This window comes from Bos taurus, chromosome 5, assembly GCF_002263795.3.
Source record: "Bos taurus isolate L1 Dominette 01449 registration number 42190680 breed Hereford chromosome 5, ARS-UCD2.0, whole genome shotgun sequence".
Classification (NCBI taxonomy): domain Eukaryota; kingdom Metazoa; phylum Chordata; class Mammalia; order Artiodactyla; family Bovidae; genus Bos; species Bos taurus.
In genome coordinates, this window is record NC_037332.1 from 64,392,731 (window position 1) to 64,416,964 (window position 24,234).

Below are 24,234 nucleotides of genomic sequence, written 5' to 3' on the forward strand. Positions count from 1 at the left end.
CCCATTAAGTAAAGAGAACATCAGTGTTTTTCAACTAAGAGTACGGAGGAACCATGAAGAAATAGGGATAGTATAGGTGGGGGCAGTGGTGTGCTGGGAAGTATTTAACAACCAGCTCTCAGGGCAAGGGGTATACACACACATACTCACACATAAACTCTCAGGTACATATACACTTACAAGTTTATTTAAAAATTTTTGATATAATAGATATCTAGCATGTTTTTACAAATAATAATAAATATACAATTTATATATGTATATATAAATATATAATTGTATAAATATATATAATTTATATATACAATTGTATATATGTATATATACAGTTCCAGGCAGTCAACTGATTCTCACAGAATTCTTTCAGCCTTCACCTTCCACTGCTGATGAAGAGAATGAAGCCACGACAAAGGCTTTCATCATCCAAGAAGAATTTGTCTGGGAGTTATGCAGGAGCCCTTTGGGCAGCCCAGAGCTGCAGAGCCCACTGTGTGTCATGGGAAAGACTCTTCAACTTGGCAGGGCAGTGTTTACCAAGGCTGGACTTTCCCTCTTCCTGGTAATAAAGGGTAGGGGTGGTGTGCTTCAAGATAGAAGAAGCCCATGGGGGTAGGGAGTCTGAGCCTGCAGGACCTACTGCTGCTACTGCTAAGTTGCTTCAGTCGTGTCCGACTCTGTGCTGCCCCATAGATGGCAGTCCACCAGGCTCCCCCATCCCTGGGATTCTCCAGGCAAGAACACTGGAGTGGGTTGCCATTTCCTTCTCTAATGCATGAAAGTGAAAAGTGAAAGTGAAGTCTGTCAGTCGTGTCCGACCCTAAGAGACCCCATGGACTGCAGCCTTCCAGGCTCCTCTGTCTATGGGATTTTCCAGGCAAGAGTACTGGAGTGGGGTGCCATTGCAGATGCTATTTAATAAGAGAAGTAAAATACAGCTTTCCTAATAGATTTGAGTGTAGGCCTTCCACCAAGTTTTTCCCATAATTTGCTGTGATCCACACAGTCAAAGGCTTTGGTTTAGTCAACAAAGCAGAAGTAGATGTTTTTCTGGAACTCGATGATCCAATGGATGTTGGCAATTTGTCCTCTGGTTTTTCTGTGTATAGTTCTTCTGTGTATTGTTGCCACATCTTCTTAATATCTTCTGCTTCTGTTAGGTCCATACCATTTCTGTCCTTCATTGTACCCATCTTTGCATGAAACGTTCCCTTAGTATCTCTAATTTTCTTGAAGAGATCTCTAGTCTTTCCCATTCTATTGTTTTCCTCTATTTCTTTGCATTGATCACTGAGGAAGGTTTTATTATCTCTCCTTTTTGGAGAAGGCAATGGCACCCCACTCCAGTACTCTTACCTGGAAAATCCCATGGATGGAGGAGCCTGGTAGGCTGCAGTCCATGGGGTTGCTAAGAGTCAGACACAACTGAGCGACTTCACTTTCACTTTTCACATTCATGCATTGGAGAAGGAAATGGCAACCGACTCCAGTGTTCTTGCCTGGAGAATCCCAGGGACGGGGGAGCCTGGTGGGCTGCCGTCTATGGGGTCATAGAGAGTCAGACACGACTGAAGCGACTTAGCAGCAGTAGCAGTTGCTATTCTTTGGAGCTCTGCATTCAAATGGGTATATCTTTCCTTTTCTCCTTTGCCTTTTGCTTCTCTTCTTTTCTCAGCTATTTGTAAGGCCTCCTCAGACAACCATTTTGCCTTTTTGCATTTCTTTTTGTTGCAGATGGTCTTGATCACTGCTTCCTATACAATGTCATGATCCTCTGTCCATAGTTCTTTAGGCATTCTGTCTATCAGATCTAATCCCTTGAATCTATTTGTCACTTCCACTGTATAATCAAACTGTGGAAAATTCTAAAGAGATGGAAATATCAGACCACCTGATCTGCCTCCTAAGAAATCTGTATGCAGGTCAAGAAGCAACAGTTAGAACTGGACATGGAACAACATACTGGTTCCAAATTGGGAAAGGAGTACATCAAGGCTGTATATTGTCACCCTGCTTATTTAACTTATATACAGAGTACATCACGTGAAATGCCAGACTGGATGAAGCAGAAGTTGGAATCAAGATTGCCAGGAGAAATAACAATAACCTCAGATATGTAGATGACACCACCCTTATGGCAGAAAGTGAAGAAAAACTAAAGAGCCTCTTGATGAAAGTGAAAGAGGAGAGAGAAAAAAGTTGGTGTAAAACTCAACATTCAGAAAATGAAGATCGTGGCATGTGGTCCCATCACTTCTGGCAAATAGATGGGGAAACAATGGAAACAGTGGGGAGCTTTATTTTGGGGGGGCTCCAAAATCACTGCACATGGTGACTGCAGCCATGAAATTAAAAGATGCTTGCTCCTTGGAAGAAAAGCTATGACCAACCTAGATAACATATTAAAAAGCAGAGACATTGCTTTGCCAACAAAGGTCTGTCTAGTCAAGGCTATGGTTTTTCCAGTGGTCATGTATGGATGTGAGAGTTGGACTATAAAGAAAACTGAGTGCTGAAGAATTGATGCTTTTGAACTGTGGTGTTGGAGAAGACTCTTGAGAGTCCCTTGGACTGCACAGAGATCAAACCAGTCAGTCCTAAAGGAAATCAACCCTGAATATTCGTTGGAAAGACTGATGCTGAAGTTGAAGCTCCAATACTTTGGCTGTCTGATACAAAGAGCCGACTCATTAGAGAAGATTGATCCTGGGAAAGATTGAAAGCAGGAGAAGGGGACGACAGAGGACAAGATGGTTGGATGGCATCACCAACTCAATGATGTGAGTTTGAGTAAGCTCTGGGAGATGGTGAAAGACAGGGAAACCTGAAACGCTGCAGTCAATGGGGTCGCAGAGTTGGACATGACTGAGCAACTGAATAACAACAACAAAATGTATTGGGTGCTTCCTCTCTGTCAGGCACTTTCATAAACATTTTATGCATTTTAAACTATGCATGTAATTCTCACCACCACATATAGGACAGTTACACCATCCTCATCTTATAGACAAGGACGCAGAAATGCTGAGTGTCTTTCCTGAGGTTGTGACAGATAAGTAGGTATCTCAGCAGAGCCCCACAATTTACACTGCTGTGCAATTTAGAAACCAGAAGAGAAGAGAAGAGTTAGAGGCCAAGCAACGTTGTTCTTCAGAAGGGAAGTGGCGGTAGGCCTGAATCAGCAGAGGAGCACAGTGGGTTGGAAATAGAAGACATTACAAAGATGAAATCTACATTAATCTGTTACTCCTTGATACAGAAAGCCTGGGAGAGGGAGAATTGAAAAGGTTCAGAGTTGCTAACTTCAGTCCCTTGTAGATGGTGGAGCTATTGAAAGCAGTTGGAGAGAGAGAGGGAAGATCACAATTCAGTTTTAGATGATGTGTGCAGAAATCAGGGTACCTGGGACCCTTAAAACACAGCCTGCAGAGAAGCATTTTCAAAGGTGTCAGGGCGTGCCTCCGCTTTGTTACAGTCCCTATCCAGGGGCTTTGGGAGTTTGTCCTGGGAATCTCGAGCATGTCCCAAGGTTCCTTTCTCTGTTTATATCTTTTAGCAAGGAAAGGATTGTTAATGACTAATCTCTGTCCATGAGGCACAGAGCCAAGGCAGAGATGCTGCTGCTGGGCGGGAAGGCCGCCCATGACTGGCCCCGGCTCCTGCTGGAACTCCCTCCTCCTCACCCCACTGTCTCCTGGACTCGCCCCAATGCAAAATCAGATCCTGAGCATTTGTAGCAAAACCACTGCATTTTGGAGAGGAAGACTGGACTCAGAATCCTCCCAGGGCTTTGAAAGTTCACCTCCAGCCTAAGACAATCTCAGTGAGTACCTGATTTCTCTGGGAGTGGGGTATCCATCCCAAAACAGCAGAGGGGACATTGTCATTGAAAGTTTCTCTTTAGCATCAGTAAGTTTGGTCAATGAATGAATTCTCAGTTGGTAGAATTTGATGTGAGATCATGATGGTTTCTAAAAAAGTAAAAAAAAAAAAAATCTTCAAAACAAAGAAGCAGAAGTCAATGGGTAGTACTTTATTAAAAAGTAAATTGCTTTTCTTACTGAAAAATTATTTTGGAATATCTTTTCAACATTGTGATCACCCAAGAGAATCACTGGAGACTGTAAATTTCAGAAGTGTCTCTGTTCTGATTCTGTAGGCAATCTTATCTGTATAATATGCTGTGATTTATCAAATCCTAATGCAAATTGGGGAATGTTACTAATGTCAGAAGACTTCAGATCTAGGACTTGAATGACATTTAAGTTATGCTTGACTGAAAGTTTTTCCTAGAAGAGTAGGTTTCAAAAGCTTTCTCTTTTGAGTCCTACTGCAAACTTTTCTATTGGTTTCCATTTCTCATATTAGTATCAGATGGAAATATTAAAATAAGATAGAAAAATGTTAGGAAGAACTTTATTACTAAAATTCTCCAAGGTCTGAATCTGCAGATAAAGCATCTCCTGCTCTACATGCTGCCATAGGGAATTAGGCAACTGTGAGCGAAGCCTGGGTCATATTTCTCTCAACGGAGTTTTTGTTTAGAAGGGAGGGGCTGGGGAAAGGGATGCAAATGACTCATGCTGGATCCTTGGTCTGAGAAACTCACCTGAGCTTTAAAGAAATCTGATGATGTCACTGATGCTGCCTTAGAACCACCTCAGCAGTATCAACAAGGGGAGTGCTGCTGCTGCTAAGTCACTTCAGTCGTGTCCGACTCTGTGTGACCCCATAGACGGCAGCCCACTAGGCTCCCCCATCCCTAGGATTCTCCAGGCAAGAACACTGGAGTGGGTTGCCATTTCCTTCTCCAATGCATGAAAGTGAAAAGTGAAAGTGAATAGAGACAGCTAATGCCAGGTTTTTAGTGTGATTTTTATAAAATGATAGACACCTTTGTCTCTGAGTCTCCCCCACCCTCCAAATTGTGGACCTGTGCCATCTGCAATGTGGACTTTTCTGTTTTGCTGAGAATGTTGCAATATGGCTGATGCAACTCGAGTTAGCTGATAAAATACTGGCCAGGGATGATGCTTTGGTTCTGAGACCCTTCATCAGGATCTGCAGCATTGTTTTCCACCACACACCTCTGCCCTCTCTCCCCCAGTCGGAGAAGCAAAGTAACGTAATCCCTGTCCTTCCTTTTATTTCCACACCTCCAAAATCTGGCCACATGGTGGTGGAACACCCCGTTGTTGTATTTGGAAGTAAAAGAAAAGAACTTTGTACGCAAGAGTGTGTACCAACATGTCAGAGGCTTTGTCTAAATTGCCTGTTTCCTTCCCACAATAACCCTGAATGGAAGTTCTTATACTCATTTTACTGATGAGAAAACTGAGGCTCAAAGGGAGCAAGTCACCTATCTGCAATCACAGTTAGGGAGTAACAGGACGGGCAAGTCTTTTTAACTCAAAAGGTCTCTTCTTGCTACCTTGGTATTGTTGCAGGTTGGGAGAATTTGAAATCTGGAACGATGGGAGGAAAGCAGGCGGACCAGACCACAAATGTTTCATCTCGACAGGGCTGATTTGTTAAGACCTAGCACAATTGTGCCAGAGAAGGCAATGGCACCCCACTCCAGTACTTTTGCCTGGAAAATCCCGTGGACGGAGGAGCCTGGTGGGCTGCAGTCCATGGGGTCGCTAGAGTCAGACACGACTGAGCGACTTTACTTTCACTTTTCACTTTCATGCATTGGAGAAGGAAATGGCAACCCACTCCAGTGTTCTTGCCTGGAGAATCCCAGGGACAGGGAAACCTGGTGGGCTGCTGTCTCTGGGGTCACACAGAGTCGGACACGACTGAAGCGACTTAGCAGCAGCAGCAGCAGCAGCACAATTGTGCGGAGAAGGCAATGGCACCCCACTCCAGTACTCTTGCCTGGAAAATCTCATGGACAGAGGAGCCTGGTGGGCGGCAGTTCATGGAGTCGCTGAGGGTTGGACACGACTGAGCAACTTCACTTTCACTTTTCACTTTCATGCATTGGAGAGGGAAATGGCAACCCACTCCAGTGTTCTTGCCTGGAGAATCCCAGAGATGGGGGAGGCTGGTGGGCTGCCATCTATGGGGTCACACAGAGTCGGACATGACTGAAGTGACTTAGCTTAGCTTAGCACAATTGTAAAGATTCCTAAAACTTCTTAGGGCATTTTCCAATAACACACTCAAGCAGGGCAAGTGGAAAGTTATTAGCACTACTTGCTTTAACCCAAAGGTCAGTCTAGGAGAGCTGACTGGACACCTCAGTTATTTTCATCTTAATTAAAGATGCAGTGAACCCTCCCTGGTGTTGTGATCAGGGACTTTCAAAAGGCACTCAGAACTGCTGTGTTTCACAGAAACCTCAGGTTATGAACACCAGGAGAATACGTAACACCTTGTGATAGGTTTTCAGAAACTTGCAGTATCATTAGGTGGGTGGATAAAGAAAAGAATGAAGGTTCATGTTCTTTTCTTGATAGGGAGTGTTTTTCCTTCATTTTGCTCAGTCTCGTTTTTTCTCTTAAATCTTAGCAACATACATCATGAAGGGGCTAAAAGAAATGGGAACAGTGTTTTTCTTCCCAGGTATTTCTTGTTGCTGTTATGTTTTCTACGAGTGGAAATGTACGAGGCATCACTCTATGTATCCTCAGTCACCCAGCTGCAGGGGAGGCAAAAGTCATCAGTACCTAAAAATATCCACCCTCATCTCTTCTCCTACCTCCCTGTTCTTTCATCCCAATCTGCAATCCCCTAGACCCCTTGCCCTCCACAGGGAGTTATTTTCTCCTTTAGTTTGCCCTTTTCCAATTTGGGCAATAAAGGAATGTCTGCTCTTCTTTTTCTCTTCTTTGTAAACTTGTTTCAGTTCAATGCCAACATAATGCAGCTTGATTGCCAAGGGAAGTATTGTATAAGAAAGAAAGTATTGCACAGGAAAAATATGTTTTTTCTTTGTTAGGTCTAAGAATGACAACAGAGTTCTGGTGACCAAAATTAATAGGTGTGAATATAAAATAAATTTTTATTAATTTTAATTTTTCTGGATAAAAGTCCAAATAAAGCTTTGATATTTCAGTTCCTATTTTAAATAGAAGCAGTGCTAGAGTGAACATTCTTGTGTACCTGTACAAAGCTTTATCCAGGGAAGATACCTAAGAATTGTACTTTTATTTTTCAGAATATACTGCTAAAGAGTCTTCCAAAAAGATATAACAACTATGCCCCCACTAGCAGTGTGTGAGAATGCGTATTTCCACACATCTTCTTCAACTTTTAATATTATCAGACAAAAAAGCATTGATAATTCAATGGTGGAAATAGTATCTAGTTGTATTAGTTTGCATTTTTCTAATTAATAACTAGCTTCAGATGTTTTTGTATGTTCATCAACCACTTGTATTTCCCTTTCGGTAAATTTCCTCTTGGTATCCTTTGCCAGTTTCTTCCTTGAGTTGTTTATCTTTTCTGTTTTTATTTACAGGAGTTATTAATATGTTGTTTATACTAATTTTTGGCTGTTATTTATGTGGTAAACATTTTCTCCCAGTTTATTTCATATATTTAGCTTTGTTTATGGTGTCTTGATTTCTGTCTTCTTGATTTTAATGTAGTCAAATTGATTCTTTTCCTATTTGTTTCTTGTTCAATAAGTCTTTTTTTTCAATGCCCTAAATTCATAAAGATCACAAATGTGTTTTTCTATATTTTCTCCCAATGTTTATCATTTTAAAGGTCTTTAATCCACCTGAGACTTAAAATGATACAAAATAGGACGTTTTAATTTTTTACCCCAAAGGAATCATCATTTTTCTGGCTATTGGGTCTTGAATAGACCACCTTTCTCCACTGGTTTGAGCTGAGTCCACTCACTACAGCATGAGGACAATATATGTCTGCTTAGAAGACAGCCTGCTGTTTTCTTCCTGTGGCCATCTCCTCTGCATGCCTTCTGCTTAGTTTAGTGCCTACTTCTTAGAGATTAAATTCACGAACCAGCCCCCCACCCTCAAAAAGACTTTCTTTCTCTCCTAGTCACATCCATGCTGAACACGCATCAGGCAGACACCCATTTAGAATAAATTTGAACTCCTTTTCATAGTCAACAGCCCATAGAGAGGTGCTTAATCTCAGACCTCATCTCCTGCACTGCCTCTTTGCTTACTCCTCTCCAACCTCACTGGGCTTTCGCTGTTCCTCCAGCACCCCAACCAAGGTCCTTAGCACTTGCTGACCACTCTGCCTGGACTTATTTCCCCCTTTTTCGGCTTACTTCTTCTCCTCCACATCTCAGTTCAAATGTCCACTCTCTAGAGAGCTCTTCTAGGATCACCCTCTCTAATATAGTGCCCAGTGCCCAGATGGCGCTAGTGGTAAAGAACCCGCCTGCCAGTGCAGGAGATCTGAGAGATTCAGGTTCAATCCCTGAGATGTGGAAGATCCCCTGGAGGAGGGCATGGCAACCACTCCAGTATTCTTGCCTGGAGAATCCCTGGCGGCCTACAGTCCACAGGGTTGCAAAGAGTCAGACATGACTTAGTGACTTAGCATGCATGCATGCACACCACTTTATCCTTTATCTCCTTTATTTTCTTGTTATCATCATTGGAAACCTTACTACTTGTTTACTTGCAAATTATCAGGATTTATTTTTTTATTCTGTCTCATCCATCATTCTATTTCCAAGACCCAGATCAAAACTGGTACCTGGTGAACAATTAATGAATGCTCAATGAGTGAAGCCTTTGCTTGTGTTCCTGAAGGGACTGTGCTTACCTCTATTATAGCAATCCCCATGCCATTTTGATTGGGTTGTTGTCCTTATCTGACTTTACCACTAAGCCTCTTGAAGGATCATGATTTTTTTTTTTTTGCCTGTATCTGTTCAATGCCTGACACAGAGTCAATAAATGTATATTGGATGAATAAATATGTGAGTGGATGAATTCTCTTGGCATTGATATTGGAAATGGACATTGAAATGCCACTTTAAGAGAGAAAATGTAGTATTTTTAAGCAAGGGGTCTCTTTTTTAGACCCAGCAAAACAAAAGACAACATGCCATACTGTTCATTTTGGGAGATTGTATCAGTTATCTAGTACTATGAATAAGCTACTGCACAACTTAATGGCTTAAAAAGATAATAACTTATTATGTCCTATAAGTTTGTGAGCTGACTAGGTGGCTGTTTGCTGGTTTTTCCTGAGTTCAATCAGGTAACATATAAACTGGAGGGTCAACTAGGTCCCATTCTCATGACTGGGGCCTTGATGAAGGCTGTTGACTGGGATAATTGAAATGACCCAGTGTCTTTGTCTTGGAGTGTTTCATTCCTGGCTTCTTCATGGCATGGGGTCTCAGGACAACATCCCAAGAGGATGCAAGTGAAAGTAACAAGGTTCTCTTGAGGTTTACCTTCAGAAGTACGACAATTCTGTCGCTCAAAGCAAGTCATCAAGACAGCTCATTCATGGGTGGGGCTTTACTTATTTCTAAGAATTGCAGAGTTAGCTTTTGGTTTAAGATGGCATTGCTCTCATTAAACCTATTTGCTAAAGCACTTTGTGGATTTCTTATTAGTCTTTTGAGGACTTACTCCATGCCTGATAACTTACCTCCGTAATTTTTTGAGACAAACTTCTTTCTACTTTGGACACGCCAGGCTATTATGAAATAATGTTGTGGGATAATGCCCTGGAATTCTTAGAAGCTCTTTTACCTGGATGTGAGAGTCTCCTAGGCACCTCCTTATGCTTTTTGAGCTCTCAGCAAAGGATCTTATAGCCACATCCATGATTTGATATTTACTGTGGAATCGTTTATTTTGAGACTCTTATGTCATATGAAAGAACAAAAGTGTACAATAGTCTTGTTTATCAATCCAGCACATCCTGGACCTCTCACGTGCTAAGTTGCTTCAGTTGTGTTTGACTCTGTGCGACCCTATGGACTATAGCCTGCTAGGCTCCTCTATCCATAGGATTCTCCAGGCCAGAATACTGGCATGGATAGCCATGCCTGCCTTCAGGGGATCTTCCCGACCCAAGGGTCGAACCTGGGTCTCCTACATTGGTAGGCAGATTCTTCACCACTGAGCCACCAGGGAAGCCCAAAATACTGTACTGTGCTGTTGCTTCCAATCCTGCTTAAAACAAATAGCTCCTTCCTAATTCATCTCTGTTTTCATGTACCTATTATTCACAGCTAAAAACACCACTTGACACATTCACCTTATTATTTGGAGTTCTCCTTAATCCCAAAGGGATCCACAGAGGTAATTGGAGGTCAGTGGGGAAAAGGCTCTGCCACTCCTGAAACCAAACCAGAGTGAAACAAACAAAAATCCACAGGTTCATTAGGAAACTGTGTATCTTCCAAGTTGAACAGTTTTGCCCCTGTGTATGTGTGTGTGTGTGTGTGTGTGTGTGTGTGTGTGTATGAGAGACAGAGAGAGAGAGAGAGAGAGACAGAGACTGCAAAATATGACCTGTTCATTTTTCAGCTTCCTATAGAAAGTTCCTCCCCACTCTTCCAATTTCTACCAGTGTCCCCACTGCCCTTTCAGGCTCTGTCCACCTCCCAATCCCAAAGCCAAAGCCATTTGTTTAGCCTCTTAAAAAAAAAAAATCATCCGCCTTCTAAGTACCAGTTCTGTAGCAGTTATTTATTTCTTTGTAACAACTACCCCAAAGCTTAGTGACTTTTGGAGGAGCAGTTCCTCTGATAGTTTTGCCTGGGCTCACTCAAGTGGTTCTTTCTGATAGACAGTCAGATGAAACAGAAGGTCCAAGATGGCCTCACACAGGTCTGGTGTCCTGGTGTGACTGTCAAATGTGGCAGTTTGGATAGCTGAGTTCTGTCTCCCTTAGGTTTCATATCTGGGGCATCTACAAATAATGTGACAGTTTCCCAGCAGCATTCTTAGACTGAGGGAACAGAAGCTTCAATGCCTCTTAAGGGCAAGCTCAGAAGTCTCACAACATCACTTCTACCATTCTACTGATCAAGGAAGTTACCAGACCAGTTCAGGTTTAAGGGCTGCGGAAATAGCCTTCACCTATTGATGGGTAGTGGCAAACCCTCATTGCAGAAGGGCATATAGAATGGGAGAAGCCATGGTGGCCACTTTTACAAGTAACAAATGATTTATATAAATAATAGGTGGGATGAAGTGGGAAGTGGGAGAGAGTTTCAAGAGAGAGGGGCCATACGTATACCTATGGCTGATTCATGTTGATATATGTCAGGCAGAAACCAACATAGTATTATAAAGCAATTATCCTCTAATTACAAATAAATTGATTTAAAAAGTAATAGTCATAAAATTTCAGAAGATCTAATGAATTATTTGAAAAGAAGATGACAATTCAGCCATGGAAACAGCGTAACTTTCTCCATCATCTTGACCATTTTGACTATAGCAGATAATGGGGAGAAACTTCTCTATTAAGAATGAATGTTAAGTAGACCAAAAACTATTCCTGGTAGCTCTCAAGGAAGAGAAATTAACAAAGTGAGCTTTGGGAGGATGATTAAAATTATTTCCTGGGGTGGTCAGTCCATGTATAAAATGTAGGGGATCACTGCTTAAGAGATTTCCAGCAAGAGTGGATTTTCGCTTCACTAATTAGGACTACATTGTGGGGAAGCAGCCTTAGTTGTCAGGTTTTTTGTGTGACTTAAAAAAAAGTTCTTCTTCAGCTCTTGCATGTGTTGTTATCCTACACCTGTATTAATGTTGATTCTGTGGCCGAAATAAGACTGATTCTAAAAATGGTTATCTGGTGAGATATATTATTCATTTATTGTTTATGTGTTTAGTTAATGTATTCATTTATTCATCAGTCAGCAAATAATTAATTGTGTATCTAATGTGTACTTGGCCACAGGCTGGGGACTGGAGATCCAGGGTGAGCACTCCTAGAGCTGATGGTCCAGTAGGGGTTTGTGGGTGCATGCGTGCTAAGTTGCTTCAGTCGTGTCTGACTCTTTGCAACCCTATGGACAGTAGCCCACCAGGCTCCTCTGATGGGATTCCCCAGGCAAGAATACTGGATTGGATTGTCATGCCCTCCTCCAGGAAGAGGATCTTCCCTACCCAGGGATCAAACCCAAATCTCTTCCGGCTCCTGCATTGGTAGGCAGGTTCTTTACCACTAGTACCACCTGGGAAGCCCCCAGTGGGGTGACCAACAGCCAAACCACCACAAAAACGAAGGGAGAATTACAACTGGACGCATGCTCCAAGACGTGCCCAGTGCTATGATAGTTTGCTGGAGATCAGCCCTGGTCAAGGTTAAAAAGGAGGCCTAGAACTAGAATAAGACAAATGAGATGCTTAGGGTGCAAAATTTAAAGAGTCCTAACTCTCAAGTTCATGGCCCTGGGAGCCTTTATTCCAGGTGCTTCTTTTACACTTAGTTGAAAATAAAGGTCAGCCACTCTTTGAGCCCTATTGTATAACCTCCAAAGCACAGAAGCTCAGAAGTAGAGGTCTGGTTGACTCAAAAATATTCTTATTGTATAACACCTGAAGGAAGTGTAACTTTACATGGTGATTTTATTTTTTATTATTTAAAAAAGTATTTATTTTTTGTTTATTTATCTGTTTAACTGAGTTGAGTCTTAGTTGTGGCATGCAGGATCTTTATTTGTGACGTGCAACTCTTTGTTGCACCATGTGGGATCTTGTTCCTTTATCAGGGATTGAACCCAGGCCCTCTGCATTGGGAGCTCAGAGTCTTAGGCACTGGATCACCAGGAAGTCCCTAAATGAAGACTTTAGAAACAGCAAAGAAGTTTGAAAAGAAGCAAAATAATATGACAGGCAAACTTTGTAGAGGCTTACTTAATTGTGCATATAAACAGCTAATGTTGAAATGCTTTAGGCAGAAACTGACCTTGCAGAAATGCCAGTTCACCCTCACTAAGCACTGGTGAGTAGTTAATGACAGTCTCAGTGGGAGAGTTGCCTGGAAAAACATGAATTTAGAGTTAGATGGTGAGTTTACATCCCCACTCTGGTTCTTACTAGCGACGTGACCTTGGAAAGTTTGCTTAATCTCTTTGAGCCTCAGTTTCCTCATTTATAAAGTGTATATATTATTACCTACTTGGTTTATTACAGATCAAATGAGATAACATAGCATGAAAGCTGCCGCATAGTAAGTACTCATAAAATAGTAGATATTATTTTAATCTATTTTCACAAAAGATGTAAACGTTACTGTGATAGCAATAAAGGTCATCCAGTTCTTACAGGGCACTACTCTCAGAATAATGTGATCACAATGGCCACACATTGTCCTTTAAATCTCAACTTTGGAAAGGATCTATTCTCTTTTCCCTTTTTTTCCCCCCATGAGAACTGTTTAGTTGTTTGTTTGTTTTTTCTTAAAAACTTTTTATTTTGTATTGGAGCACAGTCAGTTAACAATGTTGTGATCATTTCAGTTGAACAGTAAAGGGACTCAAACCATACATCTACAAGTATGCATTCTGCCCCAAATGGAAAGGATTTGTTTTTCTAAATCTGTATTTTGGCCCTGGAAAGAATTACTTTGGTTTGATTACTTCTGGGAAAACCAAATCCCCTGTGAGATAAAACCTTTTCTTCTAGAACTCCTTTCTCTTTTCTCTTAGGAACATTCTTCCAGCCTTGGGCTGAATCCAGGACTTCTGCTGAGCATGAAATGATGATGGCTAGAAAAAGTTTATTTTTTATTGCCCTTTATGAATGAACTACATAGATATCCCACAAAGTATATGCTTTACCACCAGCAATTGGGTTTATCTGAGAAAAATGTCACTGAGAAGGGTGACTTTGGGTGTAGAGAGTTCATGGGGAACCAGCACAAGAAACTGTTTTTTTATCTTCATATTCTGAGAGCTGAGATTCTTCTAAATCAGAGTCAAGGCCGTTTAATTGGAGCAGGGTCTTTCCAAGGTCTCTTCCACATGGTTTGTGCTAAATCAGAGAAGCTCCATCCACCATGAACTCCCTGTGACACACGCTATCCAAACAAGTACAAACTGATAACCATAAAGTAGGAGTCCAAGCTACCAGTCACTCTGTGTCTTATCACTTTAAAAACAAATAGTGCTTACCACTTCTGAAATGATTCCTGGGTCCTTAAGTTAAGGTTTACATTACATCATAGTACAAATAAACATAAAGTAAAATAAACATTTTGTCCCTGCTTCCACCAGTAACAAAGTTTTAAACTTTGTATCATCAGCCTGCTTTCTCTTCTTCCTCCTCCTCTTTGTAAACTGTACTCAAGTCACTTCCTTTCCATCTTTACAGAAACCACCCTGCTTTGCACCTAATCATCTCACTTCCGGAATGCGAATTTCCTGAATTTTCCTTCTCTTTTCACTGCTTACTCCCCTGTCCCACCTTCTCATATGAGTAATCTTCTTGAACATAGATTTTATTGTACCATCAAAATTTCCCGTAGCACCTTGTTGACTACAGTTAAAAATCCCCAACATTTTATAGTTAGGAAATACTTCCTCCTCAAAGCCTCAAGAATCTGTGTGTGTGTGTGTGTTTGTATGTTTAAGAGTGTGTAAGAGAGAATCTCTGTATGAGTTTGCATATCTTTATAGATGAGGAAATTCTTCACGTATATAATTTCATTCATTTTTTAAATTATGAAATATTTCCAACATGAAGAACATTGAATAATATCATCAGCTTTCTTGTATTTAACCCCTAGCTTAAGGGGAGAATTAAAGATGCTTTGAAATTCCCTCTGTATCCACCCAGTCATTCTGACCACATCCTGAATGTGCATTCAACACTTCCAGGCTTGTCTCTACAGGTTAGACAGGGATCAGGAGCTTTTTCTATAAAGACCAGAGAGTGAGTATTTTAGGCTTTGCAGACCACGTGCAATTGTGTCGCAACTACTTAAACTCTGTCACTGTGGTGTGAAAACAGCCATAGGCAATATGTAAACAAAAAGGCATGTTTGGTTCTGGGCAAGCTAGGTTCGGCTTGGGGATCGTATTTGCTGACCCTTGCATTAGGATATCAGGATTAATATGTAGCATTGTTTCACATATCTTTAAATTTACATACACTATATCAAACCACATGTATTACTGGGCAACCTGATTCTTTTCCTCAATATGAAGTTACTCAGTTTATCCATATGAATACTTAGTACATTCATTTAAATGCTATATAGCACTTACAAATATACTTACAGCACTGCTGCTAAGTCACTTCAGTCGTGTCCGACTCTGTGCGACCCCATAGACAGAAGCCCACCAGGCTCCCCCATCCCTGGGATTCTCCAAGCAAGAACACTGGAGTGGGTTGCCATTTCCTTCTTCAATGCATGAAAGTGAAAAAAGTGAAGTCTCTCAGTCGTGTCTGACTCGTAGCGACCTCATGGACTGCAGCCTACTAGGCTCCTCTGCCCATGGGATTTTCCAGGCAAGAGTACTGGAGTGGGTTGCCATTGCCTTCTCCAACTTACAGCACTATGCATATACTATTTCTTTATTGTACTCATTCAATCGTTAATGGACATTTATTAATGTTTCCAGTTTTATTTATTTATTTATTTATTTTACTGTTGGAAACAATGCAGTCAAATTTGTGCCTGTCACTTAATGGACATTTATGAAAGATTGCCTTATAATCTTTATATCATTTCTATTATTTAGGTTTTTAAACATTCAGCTGAGGGTATATAATGGGGCAGAGTGTTAAGTGAATAGTTGCAGGTTATGGATGAAGCTATGAAAGGTCAGCACTGGTTCTCTATGCTAGTCTCCTTTTTCTTTTTTTGATCCCTGGGTCAGGAAGATCCCCTGGTGGAAGAAATGGCAACCCACTCCAACATTCTTGCCTGAAGAATCCCATGAACAGAGGAGCCTGGAAGGCTACAGGCCACAGGGTCACAAGGAGTCAGACATGACTGAATGAGCACACACGCACATAGTTGACTCAGTTATACACACATACATATACACACGTTCAATATATTCTTTTTCATATTCTTTTCCATTATGGTTTGTCACAGGATATTGAATACAGTTCACTGTGTTATACAATGAAATTAAAGTCGCTCAGTCATGTCCAACTATACAGTCCACGGAATTCTCCAGGCCAGAATAGTGGAGTGGGTAGCCTTTCCCTTCTCCAGGGGATCTTCCCAACGCAGGGATTGAACCCAGGTCTCCTGCATTGCAGGCGGATTCTTTACCAGCTGAGCCACAAGGAAAGCCTGTGTTATACAGTAGGACCTGTTGTTTTTCCCTCCTGTATATGATAGTTTCTCTCTGCTAATTCGAAACTCCCATTCCTTCCCTCTTCATTCTAATCTTCTCATGTTTCATCCCTCTTGACATCTGTCTTGGACCACAGATATTATTTCTGTGTATGCATAACTCTGCTAGCTGTGAGAGGGGATACAAAAGGAGCGTAGCTATGGTTCCTACCTGCTAGGAGTTTGCAATACAGTGGAGAAGACGACAGATGAAGTTAAATCATTAATGACCGCATGAGGAGCAGGGAAGAAAAATGATAGGGGATGCATTCCTGGAGAAGTTGGGACATACATGAAAGAAAATCTACAAAACTGAGAGTTATAAAAGAGTGTTTGAATAAATGAAGCCACAACTTCCCCCTGAAAGACAAAACTGAATATTGTAAAGATATAAATCTTCCTACCTAAATATATAGGTTTGATACCATATCAAACTCTCAAAGAAACTTTTCTTAAAGAATGTGATACAAGATGTGATAATTTATCATAGAGAGTAAGAAGGTAAGAATATCTTAGAAAAGGTTGAAAACAAATGAGCAATAATCAGATCAGATCAGATCAGTCGCTCAGTCGTGTCCGACTCTTTGCGACCCCATGAATCGAAGGATGATCTTGATGCAGATGTAACTATATGATCGATGGGAAACTAAATTCAGTCTCAATAAAAGAAAAATTATAAATCAATGGGAAAGGAAAAAAGTATTCAGCAAGCAGTTCTCAGAAAAATCACTCTGTACCAGAAACTAAAACTAAAAAGCTTTTAAAAAAATCTAATATACTTAACTACATACAGTGCAAATCTTTTCAAGTAAAGATAATTAAAAGACAAATGGAAATGTTTGTAATAAATATACCAGAATGCTAGCACACTCAATATACAAAGAACTCCTCTAAGTCAATAAAAAAAACAAACTTCCATAGAAAGGTGCAAAGGACATAAAAAATATCTACTACATACAGACAATAAAGATGTAAAATAAATTTCTTTTCAATTTCCTCATATTCAAGGAAATATAATTCAATACAGTGAGATAGGATTAGTCACTGGCAAATTAGAAAAGAATGTTTGAAGTGGGAGCAAGTAATGCCAATGAAGGTGTGATGAGATAGGTACCCAGACCCACTGTTGGTATGAGTGTAAATTGGAGCAAAATTATAGAATGTCACTTAGCATTTTGTAAATACCTTTCTCTATTGTCCGAATTTTCGGCAATGACCTCTTTATTTTAAAAATGCTTTCATTTGAAAAATAAATTGTAGCAGCTTTTCGGGAAAATAGTGCATGAAGGTAGAGAAGGTATTTTTCTTTATCAGCTGCAATTCCAAACATAAAGTTTTGTGTGTTGATACATACATGAATTCACCTGAATAGAAAAGATGGCTTTCTGTTAGCAGGGATTTTATTACTAACTTCAGAGATGCTTAGGTGCTCTCTCTGCAGTTGTTCAAAGTTCATTATTTAACTAGAACCTTTACCTGTATTTCTAAGACAGTGTTATTCCCCTGATGTGTGTGCTCTGCCAGTGCTGGCTCTGGCTGTTACCCAACAGTGGCGTCTTCCTTTCTCATCTGCATGCTCTTTCCTCCACACCAGATGGGTGTCTCCATTGTGCTCTGGAACACAGAGGGTGAGCCACCCTATTTGTAGAGAAAGTCTACTAAGTACCAATATTAATAGCTAGTAATAAACTTAATCTGGAAAAATAATTTGTCTAAACATTTAAAGTATTGAATCCATTAGACATTTTTAAAATCCAAATTTGTATACAAAACTTAGTTATAGAAAATATGATAGAATATTCAGTAATAGACATTCAACTATATGTTAGGATAAAATTCTGCAATGTAGTGGAATGCAATGGGAACTCAAAAAAGGACAGGGATGATTAAACTTTTTTCCCAAAATTTAAAGAACATTTCCTTGTATTTCTTAGAACGATGAAGAAGATTATTGTTGCTGTGGTATTTAGATTTAATTGAAGAGATTTGAGTGATGTAATAACATATAAAAATGTAAATTTTTGCAATATATCAGCAATTACAGTTTTTGAACTAGTTTATTTTTTAGTAAAAAACTTTAGATGCCAACCCAAAAATGTGTTGAGGGAACATTTTTTTTTTAAAACTTCATTTTTAGGGGTAAACAAGCAAAATTCAAAGGTCACTAAGGTAGAGAATATTCATTTTCTTATTCTCAACCTATAAAATGATTCCTTGTATGGAAGGGAGAAATCAAGGAGGAAAAAAGACTCCAGAGCTACGATCTTTCTTAGATCTTCCAGGGAGTTATTCTCCTATTGTGAAGCAATTCCCCCAAAGAAAGGGAAGAGTATTAGAGAAAGGAAGACACCGATGTAACCCTCATTAAAGGAATAACATATGTGGAAACATTTGCCAAATGCTTCAGATGTAGTTTTTGTTGTTCAGTCTCTCAGTTGTGTCTGGCTCTTTGTGACCCCATGGACTACAGCACATCAGGCTTCCCTGTCCTTCACTATCTCCCAGAGTTTGCTCAAACTCATGTCCTATTTAGTTGATGACTCCATCGAACCATCTTATCCTCTGTCGTCCCCTTCTCCTCCTGCCCTCAATCTTTCCCAGCATCAGGGTCTTTTCAAATGAGTCAGCTCTTTGCATAAGTGGCTGAAGTATTGGAGCTTCAACTGCAGGATCAGTCCTTCCAATAAATATTCAGGGTTAATTTTCTTTAGGATTGGCTGGTTTGATCTTGCTGTCCAAGGGACTCTCAAGAGCCTTCTCCAGCACCACAGTTTGAAAGTATCATTTCTTTGGCACTCAGTCTTCTTTATGGTCCAGTTCTCACATCCATACATGACTACTGGAAAAACCATAGCTTTGACAATATGGACCTTTGTTGTACATAGAAGGTTCTCATTAAATCACAGGGTAATTAAGACTAAAGCTGCCAAACCCAGGAAGGATCTGTCAAGAGGCAAAGAAGAGTCTACTATCGTGATATGTATAAAATTAGATGGGGTCACATCCCCAAGGTACTCATTATAATTATTCACAGTTTACTATGATATTACTTTGATTTTTAAATTTTTCTTCTATTCTTTATATAAGGCAGGAGGAAAGAATCTTTTCCTACAAAGGGGCTAGACAGTAAATTTTGGTTTTGTGGGTCATACAGTGTGTGTTACAACTATTCAACTCTGCCATTGCAGGGGAAAAAAAGCCATAGATTGTCCAGAAACAAATGAGTGTGTCTGTGAGCCAATAAAACTTTGTTTATGAACATTTAAATGTGAATTTTATATAATTTTCATGTCATGAAATTTCTTTCTTCTGATATTTTCCCAACTGTCTGATAATGTAAAAACCATTCTTAGTTCACAGGCTTTACAAAAACAGGTGGTAGACCAGCTCTGGCCTATAGGCAGTAGTTTGCCAGACTCCAGTTTAAGGTATGGGGGTACAGTATGAGAAGGATACACAAGAAACCAGCTCTGGTGGCTGGTAAGGGAAAAGGGGGACAGAACTCAAGGAAGACTTATTTTTCACTGTAGTGCTGAATTGCTTGCCATGTGCTTGTGTTACCATTTCAAAAATTAAAGAGTTTCCTTCGTATTAACTCCCTTCAGAAATCATAACCAACAGACCTGATTTGAGCAGACTTGGTCAACTGTCTGGATTCTGGGAGACTTTTGTTAGCTATTCAGGGGCTTCCCAGGTGGCTCAGTGATAAAGAATCAGCCTACCAAGGATGAGATGCAAGTTCAATTCCCCTGGAGAAGGGAAAGGCTATGCACTCCAGTATTCTTGCCTGAGAAATCCCATGGACAGTGGAGCCTGGTGGGCTACAGTCCATGGGGTCACAAAGAGACAGACACAACTGAGCGCGCACACACGCAGCTAGCTTATGAGTATGAATGTGGTCCCATTGATAGTGACAACTGAACTTTTACTGGTTTATTCCTCAGGACTTCTAGTTCCTTATCAAAGCCCTCCTCTCCCTGCAGATGTTTTAGGAAGCCCTGGGTCTCTTTATGTTTGTTCATAATCAAGTCTACTCTGGCCACTTCTTCCATCACTTTATGTATTCATGGGGGAAAGCAGTGCCCAACCAGTGGTCACAATTCCTCTGTTGGGCACGTTTCCATGGGTCATGGTGATACCTAGATGGTGCCACTGTTTCACAGATGCCCCAGAAAGGCCCAGAGTCCCCTTGGAGTCAAAGCTCCTGTGACTATGATATGTTGCAGAGTTGTTTGAAGGTGGAGATGGAAGTGAAATGAGCTCTCTCCTCCTTGTTTCATTCTTTTGGAAGTTCTATCTTACAGTTCAGTATTTCTAGACTCATTTTTATTTATAACCCTCTCCCTTCTTACCTCAGAGTGTCAAGACCTCTTGAATCTGATACAGGTTGGTCAAACGTGCCACATTGAGGATTACACATTCCTCCAAGGACTGAGGTGAAGATCATGGTTCTGGTTCCCTCTGACTGTAGGATGAGTTTTCTCCCAACAAGCCCTTTGGCTTATTGGACGGTAGACTTTGGTAGGGCCAGGCCAATGGTTCAGCAGATGGACTCAGGTATGTCTGCGTTCTCACAGTGAACACAGTTAGTATCATTTCTCAGGAGCTGCTCTCTCTTGTTTCCTCAACCTCTCTGGTGTATTCTAGATGTGACCTAGTATTGCTTGTCTTTAAAAATTGCCCTCAAAACCACACATTTTCCTTTAACTACTTCTCTATCTTGACTCCTTTTCACACCCCTTTCCCTCCTGACTTCAGGGTGGTGAGAAGGCCTCTTGAATCTAATACAGGTGGGTCCCCACTAGAGCATCCTCATCTTTGCCTTCATCAGCAGCTTTCAAGACAACATGTAATCATCTGTGTATTCCTGTGATTGTTTTTTAATGTCTCTGTTTCTCATTAAGCTTCATATCAAAGATTTTGGATGATATTTTTCCTGTTATTTCATTTTCAAAGATCCAGCACAGAGCTTAGTTCAGAATAACTCCTCAATAAATATTTGTTGAAAACATGAATAAATGACTGCGTACAACAAATGTAGTCTGGTGGACTACCTTCAGTTCGGTTCAATTCAATTGCTCAGTCGTGTCCAACTCTTTGCAGCCAAATGTCTGCTTGAACTGTCACTTCTGCTTGATCTGGAACATTTTGCTGAGTGAGGAAGAAACAGAGAGCTATGAATAGTAAGGAAGTTCTAATGAAATAAATATTGCCCAACAAACCCCCTGTATTCTCTTTCTGAGTTGTAAATATAAGTAGTTATCTGTAAATGAAATGATTCCTTAGTAAAAACAGGATTTAAAGCTTAAAAATCATCCTCAGAAAATGGCCTTGGAAAAAGTGTTCTGATAACATACCTTTTCATTATTCAACTTTTTTCATTACTTTTTCAGGGGGGAAGACATATTGGAAGGAAGGAAGGAAGAACTAGAAATATAGTAAAAGTGAACACCGCATCTCTAGGGTTCTTGGATATACTCTGGACATCTTCTCAGGATGAAACTTCAGACATTTGGGTGAGATTTACCACTTTTTCTTCTTGCCATAGCTTCTTTTACCCTAGATTAAATACATGACAAGGTAGACCATGAGAATGAAAATGTAAGCCCCTTAAATTTTCTCTAAAAGGCAAAAATAAAGATCTTGGGTGAACATCTTCTGAATTTTTAATCTGCTAATATGATGCCTACTCAACTTAAGAAAATTCCAAGGAATTCCCTGGTGGTCCAGTAGATTAGACTCTATGCTTCCACTGTTGAGGGTGTGGGTTCAATCCCTGGTTGGTGAACTAAGATCCTATAGGCTGCACAGTACAGCCAAAAAAAGAAAATGAAAAATTCTGGTAGGAAGTAATCTGAAATCATTTTTGTGTCTTGCAAAGACCTGTTTATCTTTAGTGTAAAATTTAAGGTAAATCATTGATTCATCCCATTTTTTAATCAAGGCTTTTATATTTGTTTCTGTTTTTTCTATACATAAAATAAACATATCCAAAATATCATATCTTGCCCAAATCTACCAAGTACTGGAACAAATGAAAACATATGGTGTTTTCCCAGATAAATTAGAGACTATCTAGTCTGAAAGCATATATCTGAGACATTTGTAAGTCCAAATGAGTGTAAAAAATGGTAATTATCAAGGAAAGACATGTAAGAAAAGCTATGATAAAATGTCTACAAAGGGAATCTTTTGTGTTTGTTAAAATTAGCTTTCTCTGTCTCCTCCTCTCTTTCTTAATCATCTCCCCACCCTCCCCAACACTCTATGTATTTATTTACCTTTCAGGGGATTTTTTTGAAGACCACCATAACGAAGGTAATACATTCTCAAATAGAAAAGTTTGGATGGGATCAAAAATGAATCTCATTGAACACTCCCACTTACCTGCCACAGATGAATTTTCTCTTTCTGACAATTTATTTGGTAAGTTGTCAAGTTCATTCGAATATTAATAAAAAGCAAACTGCAATTTGGACATAACAAAAGGAAAAAAACATAACTGATAAGTCCAGAGAGAGTCCAGAAAATTTTTTTGTTCCGAGTACTCCATAGACGTTAGCTACTCTGCAAGGTTAGAGATAGATCAGACCTTGGATTCGCTGAACCTAATAGTCTTCTTTTTTATAGATGAGAACTGCAAGAGTCAGAGAGTTCTGTGACTTGTCCAAGGCCATGAGGCTAGATAATTAACAGAGCTGGGAGTAGAAATACATTCCTGTCTAGGGCTAATTCTAATATTATTATAGCATGTACTAAAGTATGAAATCATAATTCTTATGGTTTAATATTGTACCTATTAAAGGCTGAGGTTACTTAGATTATAGCTCTGTGCACGTTTCCTTTCCACCCTTCTTCCGGTGCTGGGGGAGATATGGCACAGTGTCAGGATTAGTCATTTAAAATGGATTGAGCACAAATTGTACTAAGTTGTTTTCAGTAGATCTGTAACTAGATGATACCATAAAATGATCTATTGCTCCACTTTATGCATTTATTAAAACACCTCACTATAAAGAGTTTGAATTGAGAACATCAGCAAAATGTTGGCAGGAGCAGTATTTTGGGTGGGGTAGAGCAGCTTTCTGCCACTCTTAAAATAGTTCCCTTCTGCTTTGTATCTCAGATGGGAGGCTTGGATGCTCCCAGGTTTTTACACTACATTAAAATATGAACCATGATCAATGATAATAGTGAGAATGCAAACAGTTGAAATTACACAAAATGTGTTAAGGCACCATCCCCTATTCGGTTGCAGAAATCCCTGAAAGATATTAATCAATAGCTTATACTATTACCTACTAGTCATTAGCATTAGTGTGCAGTGGTTTATCGGGTCATTTCCAAGGAGGGGTCATTATTATCTCTTTACATGTCTACTTGCCCCCATTCAGTTTAAGAGCATCTAAGGGCAGCGACTATATTTTATTAATCCTAGTATCTACTTAGTAAATAAGAATCAAACAATAAATAATAGTAGGGAAGGAGAAAAGAGGTTTAAGGGGAAAAGATGTTTATCAGTAACTCGCCCAGAACTAAAGGCAGCAGTAATTATTTATGAAATGCCAGTTCTCAGACATACTTGCTACATCTTATTCCTTCCAGTTGGCTTTTCTTCATCCTGTGGATACAGTTAAGGGCAGTGGGACCTCCATGTTCCAGCCTACCCTTCTATGGTCCTTAAAATATAATGTATAGATATCTTTATAGTATTTTATCTACTCATCAGAACTCATAGGATGAGTAGAACCTCATTAGGACTGTAGGTGCAGATCATAGACTAAGGAAAGTTGCACTTGAGATGATTTTTTTTTCACATATAGACTCCATTTCCTGCTCTGAAGTTTTATGACTACATGTTAAGATCTCCAAATCTAAACTCTGATGTCATCATTATTAAACAAATCCATCCAGCTTTAATTTGTATAGACATCAAGAGGAAACTGTTAATATTTTTCTTACAAACTA

General features: G+C 39.9%; 1 protein-coding gene across 2 annotated transcripts in view; it reads left to right on the top strand.

Moving 5' to 3' along the window:
- The first annotated feature begins 3,730 nt into the window (after positions 1 to 3,730).
- NR1H4 (nuclear receptor subfamily 1 group H member 4) overlaps positions 3,731 to 24,234 on the top strand; it is an 81,291-nt gene continuing 60,787 nt past the window's right edge. For both annotated transcript variants that reach the window (XM_005206662.5, XM_005206663.5), the window contains exons 1-3: positions 3,731 to 3,820; positions 21,660 to 21,782; positions 22,555 to 22,692. In XM_005206662.5, coding sequence (XP_005206719.1) covers positions 22,614 to 22,692 — 79 coding nt within the window. In that variant the 5' untranslated portion in view covers positions 3,731 to 3,820; positions 21,660 to 21,782; positions 22,555 to 22,613. The remainder of the gene's footprint in view (positions 3,821 to 21,659; positions 21,783 to 22,554; positions 22,693 to 24,234) is intronic.